Source organism: Varroa destructor, unplaced genomic scaffold (genome assembly GCF_002443255.2).
Source record: "Varroa destructor unplaced genomic scaffold, Vdes_3.0 BEIS01000001.1, whole genome shotgun sequence".
Lineage (NCBI taxonomy): Eukaryota > Metazoa > Arthropoda > Arachnida > Mesostigmata > Varroidae > Varroa > Varroa destructor.
Window position 1 is genome coordinate 29813705 of NW_019211454.1, and position 12508 is coordinate 29826212.

General features: G+C 43.4%; 1 protein-coding gene and 1 long non-coding RNA gene across 6 annotated transcripts in view; one reads left to right on the forward strand and one right to left on the reverse strand.

Moving 5' to 3' along the window:
* On the reverse strand, positions 1-11490 carry LOC111254273 (uncharacterized). Of its 3 annotated transcripts, XM_086978381.1 has the most exons (3): positions 9250-11490; positions 8589-8873; positions 1-3252 (listed from the first exon to the last, which is right to left on the reverse strand). In XM_086978381.1, exon 3 carries the CDS (start codon positions 2975-2977, stop codon positions 1295-1297), a length of 1683 nt encoding a protein of 560 aa, XP_086834507.1. In that variant the 5' UTR covers positions 2978-3252; positions 8589-8873; positions 9250-11490; the 3' UTR covers positions 1-1294. The 3 variants fall into 3 exon arrangements, with proteins under 3 accessions (XP_086834507.1, XP_022670717.1, XP_022670700.1); XM_022814982.2 differs by lacking the exon at positions 8589-8873 and having other exon boundaries at positions 9395-11490; XM_022814965.2 differs by lacking the exon at positions 8589-8873.
* Positions 1763-12508, forward strand: part of LOC147758491 (uncharacterized) — a 13343-nt gene continuing 2597 nt past the window's right edge. Inside the window, exons 1-4 of one of the 3 annotated variants that reach the window (XR_015319796.1) lie at positions 1763-1902; positions 6070-6130; positions 7092-7139; positions 7754-7851. This is a non-coding gene — a long non-coding RNA (uncharacterized LOC147758491). Of the gene's footprint in view, positions 1903-6003; positions 6131-7091; positions 7140-7753; positions 7852-12508 lie in introns of all 3 variants that reach the window. The other 2 variants (XR_015319797.1, XR_015319798.1) reach the window with 2 other exon arrangements.

The window sequence follows — 12508 nt, forward strand, 5'->3', positions numbered from 1 at the left end:
TAAAATTAATCATTATATATCTATTATTTATATATCGTCTTTATTCATTTATATATTTGCTTTGTACAGGCCTATATACTGATCCCAAAATGCACCGGGATACATTCGTTAGTCGATATGCACTTCGTCTCCTGCGCTTTCTTTCCTGATATCTTCGTCACACGTATATACTTCTATATATACTCGTAATAAATTGTGTTTACACAGTGCTTAGAATAACCTCCATGACCCTTGTTTCTTTTCCCGTCCTGCGAAGCTTCCAGACTTGCACAGAGAACTTTTCGTATCTCGGTAACCCATGACAAATGAAAGAATATCGCTTCTTGTTCACCTCGCTTTTGGCAAATCACAAAATAGGAATGTCATTGCTATTTGCTCCTTACCACACATACACAAAAATTGCACAGGCACACACGCACATACATCACTCAATAATAATACAGTAGGACATCCTAGGTCACATATTAATTAGCTTTGTTTTCCTGTACAAATAGCCACACTTGAAAGTAGCAGAAGTAGTCCTACTAGACAAACAGATAATAGTCTAAATTTTCGCATTCTACAGTACTTTTGTGATAACGGTATTACGTTGCCCGCAGCCACAATAATAAGTTATTACCACCGTTCTGATTATTTTCCATAACCACACTATATTGTATATTATATTACTGCTATAAGACAATAGAGAAGTTGAAGAATACGCTGCCAGCGTATTTTTCAACTATAACAATAATGACTCACAAACAGAAAACGAAAATGAACAGTTTCGTTTTAACTACTGCATCTTCGCTTTGTCTACGATATACATGACTCATGACCCAGCTAGAGACAACAAATAGCCCTTAAGACTATAGACGTTCAGTTTGTATCCTATTCGGCTACTAGTGGCTTGTGCGTCTTAGAAAATAGATGTTTTTAATCAAAACATAACTTTAACATTGCCGAGTTGTGTTTATAAACTTCTTCTGTCTATCTCGACAGATGCAGGCTTTGAACATAAAGTGTACGCCATATCCAGGCCTGTAAATTAGCGCGGTCACGACTATTCACAAACGTTTTCAGGTTATGAAATATACATTTCTACAACAGCATCTATTTATTGACGCTGCTGCCTTCAGCCACCAAGCCAACTCCCTTGAACTATTTTCTGTCGCTATTAGAGTGGTTGATACGATGATGAATCTGATGGTTAACACTAGCAATAATTTAATTATATATATATATATATATATATATATATCGGGACTGAGTTGAATATTTTAGGAAACGGCGAAGGTCAGCGGTGCAGATCAGATCAGTATGAACTGCTCGCTTGAGCAGCCTCATGTTGCGCTGCTCTGACCAGTCGCTGCATTCGTTCGAGCTGGGCCGCGACGTTGCTCACGAAACTTTCGCTAACTACTGAAGCTTGACTTTCCTCCTCTCCGCCGCACTCGAGTTCCGTCCCGGCGTCATCTTGCGTCGAGAGAGTCTGTGCGTCCTCAACCTGATTCGCCATGTTAAGTGCCTTCACTGCTCGCTTTAGATGGCCCTTGGCATGCTTATTGAGGCTTTGTCTTGATGCCGTGCGATAGCTGCACAACGTGCACGCAAACGGCTTCTCACCGCTATGACTCCGATAGTGCTCGCGCAGCCGGTCACGCCGAGCTGTCACGTAGCCACACTCGTTACAAGTGTACGTTTTGTTTGGTTTTTCGTGTATGTTTTTGATGTGGCGTTTCAGGGCGCCTTTGATGCCAAACTGCATTCCGCATATCTCACAGTGAAAATCCTTCGACTTGATGTGAACTAGCCGAATGTGATCGCGCAAGTGGCCGCGTTGTGTGCCCCGGTAATCACAAAGGTGGCACGCAAACGGCTTCTCGCCCGAATGCGTCAGCTTGTGTATGCGAAGACATTTTGGTGAGTCAGTTTTATAGTCACATTGATCACATTCGCAAAATTTGATTCCTTTGTGCCGCATCACGTGTCGTTCAAACAGCGGAGCGTCTCGCGTTCGATAGGTACAGCCTTCTTCGGGACATACAAGCACCTTGTTAAGTTCAGGATGAGCATTTCGTGAATGGCGCCGAGCTAGATCAGCTCGTCGGAAGGTTTTTGGACAAAACTGACATTTAACTAGGGTGCCTTCTGGACATGTGTGCGCCTTCATTTCACTAATGTCGGACGTTGTGAAGCCGCACTGACATGACGTCGGCGCTATCTCGCCAATAGGAACAACACCTTCTTGCAGGATACATTCCGGCGAGAAATCCATTCCTGGTCCTTCCCCATCGTCCTCATCGCCGCCGTCGTCGTCGTCTTCATGGTCCACAGCGTCGACATTGTCAACGTCTCCAGCTGGCCCGTCACTTTGTTCACTCCGTCGGTCATCAGTTTCGTCCTTTGGTCCTCCTTCTGTCGTAGAAGTCGATGCCTGGCTGGCGTCCTCTCCTGTTTCTTTGGCGGTACTGCCCGAAACGATTGTCAATGATGGACCCTGGAATAGGTCTGCACGTGACCTCCCTATACTAACAGTACGCTCACCGCTGGATTGTGATACTGCGGGCTGAAGTTCGGCTTCGATTTCAGGCTTGAGTCGAAACCGCTCGTTTCGGTGATTTCGATGCCTGATAGGCTTACCGCCATTCTGAACAATTTGCCTTTCAATGGTGACAGCTAAATCAAGCATGCGAACAGCAGATGTCTGCCGACCGTTGTTTGTCCATCGAGGATTCGATGGTGTAGGAAGGATTTCTGCAGGCTCCACAAGTGGGAGCATTTTGGCTGCTAACAGTTCACGGGTAGTCGGTGTTGGAGGACCACTGTCGAACAATACCGGCGACATTGTGTCCGGCAGTTGTGCTAATGCAAGTGGCATCGGAATATTTTCAAGAGGGTTCGGGTTCAGATTTTTATAAAGCCCAACATCAACCGGAGTCATGCTCTCGTGCCTTTCTGTCTGTTCTTCCTTGATCGTCAGTGTTTCGTTCGACATCTTAATTTTAATACCGTTTTACAATTATCTAAACCACCAACCCCAGCGGATTCATCTGACCCGTTTATGTGGGGTGTGTAAACTGTCCTGCTGTTATCCTCTCGAACTGGACGGCCCACTCATGTTGGCGAAGTGAAGTCGTCAGACGAAATGTGGTTGCATGGTTTGTTGAGCGTCGAATTATCTCATGTACGCACAATACCACAAGTACACGATTCTTAACTAATGGCCATAGAATACACGAGTTTTAAATCAGCATTTTACCGACGAGAACCCTGCAAAGTGACAAAGACCACAAAAGTTAAAAGGCATGTCATTAGCCAAATACAGCCGTTTAGGTAGGAATTACGCATACATGACATAGAGTCTTCAGAATTTCATTGGAACTACTCTATCCAATGTCCTTCAACAAATTGAATCAAAAAAATTTGAGCTAAAAGGTGTCAGCTGAAACGAAATGTACCTTAGTACATCAGAAACTGCTGTAAGTCTACACTTGATTGCACAAGGCGTCCTTAATAAGAAAAAAAAATACGTCCTGTTAGTCAATTGTGTACCCGTTCTAAAAATTTCTATACATAGAGTGCGAGAAGTTGTGAGATTCGTTTAGGGATTGCAAGGAATATCTCCATGATCAATATTAAACTTGTTTATGCAAACTCTATTATGACTAAAAGTCCGCTGGAAAAAACTATTGCTTATTATCCTAAACTATTTTGCCTCTAAATATACACTATACGTTGGCGTTTTATTTTTTTAAGAAAATCTACTTCCGAATTGTTTTTTCGGTCCCTTGACTCAGAAGAATATCGATATGAGCTACGATACTCTCTCTCATTTTGTCTTTATGGCCTTAATAAAGAGGAACTCAGTAATAAGAGTTGAATTCTCTTTAAAAGTAAACATTTTCTATAATTTTCTCAGATATGTAGCTCTCTGCATAAGTGCTAGAAATTCCTGAAGCAACTGACGCTGAGACATCTCCAACACTGATTTTTTAGCTGTTCTATGAACGAACTGTACTAATACTATATAAGTGCAGTGGCATACTCAGCTAAGGAACGCACTTTTCCGTGAAGATCATATAACGATAATATCGATGCCTATCAATTTAGCTAATTAACATCGTATCTTGGTTACCACCACAAAACCTTTTGATGGCAGGCTGCTGATGGCTCAAGTAATTAAATTACGTTAGTATGAGCCGTAGCATGTAGCTTAAAAATATATGCTTATACTTCACTTCGATCGAGTCCTGCTGGATTATGTAGGGCAGTTTGTTGAAGATAACAGACGCACTACCCACGTGAAGATGTCGTTCGTAAGAAGATAATCACCCATCACTCTACTCTGTCACTGTCTAATTGCCAGTACTGCTGGAAGAATAGGACATTCGCAGAAAGCTTGCTTGCCATGAGCATCTATGCTTTGAATCTACAGTGACTAAAGAAGTGCGAAAGTAAATACGCTGCTTAAAAAAAATGTAGGAATATTATTTCTCTTTGGATGATGAAAACCTGGGTCACTTGCCAGTTATAGTCATTCAGGCGGGTAGTATCAATCAATATGACGACGTTGTCATTAAACGATACATTCAATTGACAATAGTTGTCGACAGACGATTTTTGTATCTGCATAATTGCAATCAGTAGGAGAAATAGCTAATAACAATCCATACAAGCCAAGCCGATTGTACGCAGCTCCCGACGTTGAACAAATCCTTGCCTTCGTGATGCCCCAACGGTTCATTTTGCAGCAGCGGTGGTAACGACCGAAAAAGTCTAGTTGTTCCAGTAGACACGGTGTGTATAACACTGCTTCCATTGAGAACAACGTTGATTTCACAGTAAAACAGCGAACGTACAACGAAGGTCTGCGCCCCAACAACAGAGTAGCTAGAGATGCTTTAAGGAAGCCGCCGTTGAATTGTTCCCATTGCAGAATCGTAAAAGAAATGGCAGACGATCTATAAAATGTGTGATGATGACGAATCGTCTCCGATTCAATGCAAGCCGGCGACAATAGCCGGGGAAAGATTTAACATGTTTTTCAGGAATGGTATCAAAAGACGCTACTTTTTTCGTCGACTCTCCGGTGTGCTATAACAAATATTCTAATACTGCCTGTTTTTATTTTTCCCCTGGTAGATGATGACCCCTTGCTAGCGTAGTCAGCGGAAGCGAGTTCAGTTTGCAACAACTTCCGCCGACGTATGTACAGTTCTGACGTCACCATAGCAGATTAAGTTCAGTGCACTAAAATCAATATTCTAAAAATTCGGATTATTGGTTGAAACATAACCCTTCCAAGCAAAATAGAATAGATAAATGCCGAAGAAAACTGTAAAGAAGCCGACTTACATACAGAAAGAACGACGCGTAATACCGAACGTTGTATTTGCACCAGTACTGTAGAGGGCAAATGAAGCCTCAACCTCAGCCTCAGCCTCCAAGAACAAGTCAATGTATACTTCTCTATATCATTGCTAATAGTAATGATCAAAGAAAGCTTGTTAAACGACCTGCCTAAATTTATCTAAGCTGAATTTTTGTGGGTTCGATAGAAAATTCCAGATGTAACTATAAGACGATTTGGAAGTCTGACAGATAGTCCCTGCAGCTACTTCTGAGTAAACTCAGATGAGACGAGTTAGACAGCAGCATAACATGTTCCCTTAACATCCATGGAACAATTTTCAAATCATATAACTCTACAGAATCTATTTTGCTCTAAAATTGTAACTCAACGAGAAGGTCTGACGCGCATATAGATTTAAATGACCCCAACAACATCTTGCTAGGCAGGTGTTAAACACAACTAGAGGTAGAGTTTGCTTTTAACCACAATTATTGCTTACTTTAATCAGTTTATATTGAGGAAAAGATCTATGAATGTACATATCTAGTGAATGTTATTTAATAATAATTGTTAATTGTCATCAGATCGTAGACGGAAAATAGCAAAGCACAGTCATACAAATCTTAAGCCTACGGTTTATTTTTGTGCTTCACCATTGTTGCCACAAGTGGGCAATATCGGCCGCAACCTACCGTCCCAATTTTTCTGAGTGGCTTTTCCTTTTATGCCTGCAGAAGTAACGGCGACTCATAGTAAATCATCCTTGCGACAAAATGATTCGGCTGAATACAAAAGGTAAGGAAACGTACGTTTCTAACTATTGTGTTTATTTATAGCAATTAATTTGAAACAAAAGTTCCCTAATATGAATCATCGTCAAAAGAAATAGAGATTCACGGACATATAATCAGGATAACGATCTTGACAATGGTGTCGATAGTGGAATCAATACGAACACATTTGCAACAACTGAAGTGGTCTCATCACAAGCTAATTCTCCATAGCCCTCCCTTAATGTTAAACGTGACGTCTCCGTTTTGACCGTGCAAAATATCTTTCTCTAACGCTCCCTCTAGAGGTAGCTGTACATATTCATGTTTACCTCTCCCAGAGGTAAACATGTACGGCCCACAATAAGTTTAGACCAGGTGTAGAGGAAACAAGCACATTTGCTCAAAACCCAGCGAACTATCAGCGTCGAAAGTAATTTTTTCGCTTGTTCCCTTTATAAGTCGGTTGTATATGATTAGAAATAGCTTCGGAAGGTCTGCCAAAATACATCGCCTTTTTTCGAATCACAAACGCCTTGTAATAAGACATATGTGATAGTCTAGCGGTAACTCTGCTACTTTGATAATAATTTCTCTAAAGACAAGTTTCTATAAGAATTTCATATATATATATTTCTATAAGGATTTTAAAAAGTCAATACACCACACTTCATATATATTCTAGAAGAGTGATAAAGCGTGATGCATTTTATTCATCGATACATAGCCTAGTTATTTTATTATTATTATTATATTATGCCTAGGTCATATGGCACGCAGTGCGTTATCATAGATTTTGCGTCAGGACTATTTTTAATGGAGCAATTTACCTTGGCTGAACGTGATCGCACTATACTGATTTACAGTTGTTTTAAGTCTCGACATATCTCAGTAGATCAGTTCCTTATTTATTACATACAACATCAATTCTTCCTCAGTCCTTATCCAAAACAATAATTTTCCCTTGGCTGTCTAAAATCTTTCAGGAACTTCGGCTCTCGAATCTCTTGTGACACTACTACGAAAACTGTGAGGTGTGTGCGCTTGACCTCATAAACACGCACCCTCAAATATAGCTGAAATATCGGTAACGTGTTCCATCTCATAGGGCAGAAACATCCTCATGTCTCAGCTTCGTCCCACTACGAACACACTTCTTGACAGAAAAAGCTCTAAAAAGATCTTTTGAGCAAATGCCCAGACTTAAACACATATGTAAAAATAAAACTTAAACATGGGTAAAAATGGTCTAGTTACTGACTTAACCATCACTAGGATTTGGCCGTCATTTGACAGAACCCAATGGTGAAGACGAGCCAAGGACGCCTGTCCGATTGGCTCCAGCACCTACCGACCACGTGAAGCACAAACACCCGCATGCCCACTACGCATGTGAACCGTAGACAGTGCTAATAAATGATTTTTCTTTTTCTAATGGTGATAAGATTTTACAAACCTGCACCTGTATACGCCTGTCTCGATATAAACAAATTAAGTCAAAAAGGCACCTGACATTGATTAGGTTGGCATTGAAGTCAACACAAGCAGAGTTACCGCGAAGATGTCCCCGATCAGCTTTTTGTCCTGAATGCGTTGCCCTTTTGTACCGCCTTTTATAACGCACACCTTGCCTCTCGGCCATTTCCAGGCAGATGTTAAGCAGTTCTACGAGCGATCTCCGTGCCTTTTGTGCGCCCAGTAAGCGTCTAAAGCGGCCCCAAACTGTGGACAACTTATACAGTCAAAGTAAGTTTGGTGTTTAAAAATACGCTGACTCCTGTGGTTTCAAACTGTTCTAAGGTTCGTTGTCTCACATGCCAAAAAGCAGTCCAGATGTTACCCTCGATATCTCCGCATAGGTGAAATGACAAATGACTACGTCAGTTATGACATTTATAAAAAGTAATCGCATCGTCATCATTGTAGGTTCCTGCTGGTATTTTTTTGGTTTATTTCACCGCATTTAATTTTCGCATAGGTGGGCGCAGGTGCCCAAAGGCACACAAATAACCGATTCTGGCCAGCCAATGCTAAATACTATTTGTTTTCAGTTAAAAAAAAGAATGCGAACGGCTTTGCATCTTTACGTATCGACCTATTATAAAGTGCAGTAAAGAGGTGTACTCGTCATACACAGGAGAAGATATAATATTCTTCCTTGTCCGCCTCCAGCAAAGATTAGTTGTATATCACCATACTATCAAATGGACAAATCGCACTAATGCTACACCAAGTTATAACTATAAACAACTCAATCATAAAAAGATATCGTTAAGCTAGCTCCATAGGTAAACAACATGCATTCTTTATATTGGATGTATTTTGTATTGCACGAACAAGTTACCGAAAGGCAACAGGTTACTTGCGTAGCACTCGTAACGATATTTCTATATCGGTAGTTTAGCAGTGCTGTTACGCAACATGTTCCTCCGAGGAACAACGGGGCTATACATATTATAACCATCTCCTTCTAGCTAACAAACCCTCCGCTGGGAATCGAGGACTTCCAATCGTTCGGACCTCCGGTGGACTTGACGCGTCTGGCCTAAACACGATGCTAGTCAGCAGTCCTCAGCCCTCCTTCTTTGTCTCGTTCTTATTGGCGATATGTGGAGATGTTAACCGTTGTGTTGACGGTATGCTCTGTACAGGAGCAGATCTCGCTAGCTAACCAGGAGCGAGCGAGGACGCTACCTATAGCCAAAGTGCGGTACGAGAGAAGCAGAGCGCCGATCGTAGCTATTTGGCTTTAATAATAAAGTCCCGAACTGCAAAGCAACAAAACCTTAGATCTGCGCCATCAAGATATATACTGCAATACAGGCAACGACCGTGACTGGTAATAATGGAACGATTAATCTACGGTGCTACTCGATATACCTCTCTTCCGCATGGTGATAGTAGTGGATTTTATTTCATCCCCCCTGCAGGTAAGCACTATTCCGAGCATTCCCATTCGCAACGTTCGACCTAACCGCCACCGCAGGAACTTGATTTTAGAGAGGCTAACTGTACGAAGACGAGCGAATGAAGGCGTCAACCCACAGCGTTAATAGTAAATAAACAAAAAAAAATCACCATGCTTTTGATTAAGAGACAAATCTTGACAGTACCATTGATTACTATTAGACCCCTCAAACGTACCTCGACTTCGTTGTCCTTTTCGTCTTCTCCAAGCTAGACATCGAAACAGTGACTAGTTATGACAGTAATCGATGTTCGAATTAATATTATAATAATTGTTAATGTTGGCTTTGCCGCTTTTATTTTGCAATTCTACTGGCCGCACCTTTCGCAGTAATTTTAGCGGGGGTAACCGAAGCACGGGACGGCTTGCTCACACGCGCATACGTACACTGACTATAGGCAGACCTATTTTATTCTATACGATTTTCTACACTGCTGTTCAGCACGGTTAATTTATTCACGCTAGTGGAACGGCAATCAGCGTCAACACTGCGATGGACACAAATGCACAGACGGGCCGCACACAAACGCTGGGAGCGCACATTTTAGGCGACAGTTACCAGCTAGCGACTCCCACTCCCTCCTTCTAGTTAACAGTAGTAACAGCTTGCGCTAGCGGTGAGTGCGGTCGCCATGCCAGTTGATTAACGGCAGTGGCGATCGTAAAAATCTAAACATTTATAGTTGATTACGATTACGGCCATCAGAACTCGCTTGAGGCTGCTAACGCTACTCTCGTTGTTGTCGTCGTCGTCCGGACGACGTCGTTATTGTCCTCGTTGTCGTCGTCGTCGTCGTCGTCGTTGACGGCGGCGGCGCCTGCTGGCGCTTGCTCAGCGGCAATGGCGTTGTCGTTCTTGTTGCTGCCGTAGCCGCCGCGGATGACCACTACGGTTTTCCCACAGTTGACATCGGGACCCGATCGGGGCTGACTTATGATCAGCTTTTTTTTGCTGAAGTGTCTGTAGCAATAGTATGCCAGTTGAACTAATATTATGTACTTGCTGCGCATATGAGTGTGGCCCCGTGGTCCCTTGAAATTCTGTTGCTGTTATTACTACTGTCCACTTTCGTCATTTCTGCCAACAGCACAACTATAGCCGCCGGCATACTGTGATAGCTGCCCTGGCCGTCGTCGTAGGTAATCGTATGGCAAATACGAAGGCCGCTGCACTGTCGACGGAGAAAGAAGTGTTACGGAAAAGTTAGCCTTCACTTGTTCGGTATGTTGCAACTGCTGTTAACTACAGTTAGAGTCCGTACAACAATAACACACTATAATAGGTCAGCGCTCGGAGAGTGTTGTCGAAATTTTACTGTGGCTGTTTCTGCAATGGTCTGTCTGTTGTTGGGTAACAGCAGCAGCAGCAGCTGCAGTAGAGGCAGTGAGAGTGGCGGCGGCGGCGGCGGCGGCAGCGGCGGCGGCGGCGGCAGCAGCAGCAGCAGCGATCTTGTATCTGCTGTTATTGTCAGTTGTCTACTGTTCTGTCGTTGATTTGTTCGTTCGTTCCCTGCTTCGTTACCAGTCAGTCGTTTCCTGCCTCCTGCCTACGACTGCGAGCACCGGTAGGAGCAGCGGCAACGCCATCACCGCCGCTACTAATGCCGCTGTCCGTCCGTCCATCCGTTTGCTTGCCTACGAACCAACCAACCAGTCAGTTACTCAGCCAAGGGTCTCTCAGCGCCGGCTGTCTGTGAAAGCGGCGGTGGCGGCGGTGATGGCGGTGGAGGGGAGAGGGGGGCTACTGGGATCGAACCTGCGCCGTGCGGGCTGGGCTCGCCGCGCCAGCACACAGACAAACGCAGCCAGCGCACCCGCGCAGTGTAGAGCCTCTCAACCACCGAGCTACAGCAGCCAGCTAGAGCTGCCATTTTGATAGGATAACAACGACCGCTGCGTCGGCTGGGCGGCAGCAGCAGCGCCCACAGCGCTCCCAATGTTACACCAGAACATAACGCGCCTCTGCCGGAGAGACGACAGCGCCGCTAGCGGCTCGACCGTACACTAAGCGTGGCCAGCACAAAAAGACCGCTATACACGACTGACACAAAGAAAGGCGTACACTATCCTGCTGCAGCTGACAACGGCGACGACGGTGGCGACGGCACAACAATGACGAAGACGACGAGTGGAGTTGCCTCAATGCTCTGAAATCGGGATGAACGACGGGCACTTCTCACAACAAGAGCCCAGCCGGGACTGCTGTCATAGTTACGGCTAAAACTAAGCAACAAACACTGAACATCGCTAATGAGTGGCAGCTAGCAGCTTGTACGAAGCTGGTTGTACGAAGGCAACAAACAATAGATAGATAGTCACAATTACTCGTATGTATCCGGACGGCAAAACCAACGGTGATAAACGAGCCTAGTACTTCAACAATGCTCGCCTTTTAACAAGACAGCGGCAACAAGCGTTACTAGACGTACTCAGACGGGCGTGTCTCTGCCTACATAGCAGTAAATAGATCGTTCGACTCCCGATGAGCGACGTCTACCGCCTTCATAGCAGTCATAAAATATGGCTTTTAAGGAAAGATCTTGTGCAGAAAAAAAGGAGGGAGTGAAAATGCACGTCAATATTTAAGCTAGTAAGCATCGCAACACTTGGGAAAAAGCCAAGGCTAAGTAGAACCCAGAAAAAGCATAAGAATTTAAAAAAAACAAAAAAGGTAAACATCAGAATACATAAAAATGCTTCATGTATAAAAGGCAAAACACCCACAAGGAACATAATAGGAAGACGAGTATTCAGTATCGAGAATGAAGAATAAAGGCTCGTCTTTTCCATCCACATATCCTTAGTCTCACAGCACGAACTGTGCTTCGCAACTGAATGAACACGATCCGGAAGAGCACCCAAAACTAATTCAATGGAGTGATAGTTACAGCTAGCGTTATGGTTAGTTCATGCGGCCCGTGTGCCCACGGCGCCATCAAGTGTCTGTACGAGTCAAATCAAGTACATCTTTACGAGGCAACAACGACATATTTCCTCCAATGCTAGAGCAGAAGACACCAGAATGCATAAGATTAAAAAATGTATACACTTGGCATTTCCTTTAGACACAACGGTTCTACAGGAAAATGTATCGCTTAGTAAATTTATAGCAGCTTCTACCAGATTAAGATCATTTGAGAACTTTGAAACTGTACTATTATGAACTGAAGTTTGGATGTTCGCCCGTTCAAAGCTCTGACGACGCAGAAAAACACTATTGTCAATTTGCGAGATTGTGCGAATCCGTAAATTTAATCCCAGATAAATAAAGGCTCTACTGGACAGCAGGCCGAGCTGCATTCACAACAATCTAACAATCCTAATTCTGTGCATATCGCGATATGCATGTTATAAAAGAAACACTTATTGAATCCACCTGTGACATTCTATAGAAACCACACCCTACAGATTCGCATATATGCTTAGCCACCCTTA

What these genes read in the sequence shown, in the direction of transcription:
- LOC111254273 (XM_022814982.2), bottom strand. Translation starts at nt 2,977, where the DNA reads ATGTCGAACGAAACACTGACGATCAAGGAAGAACAGACAGAAAGGCAC.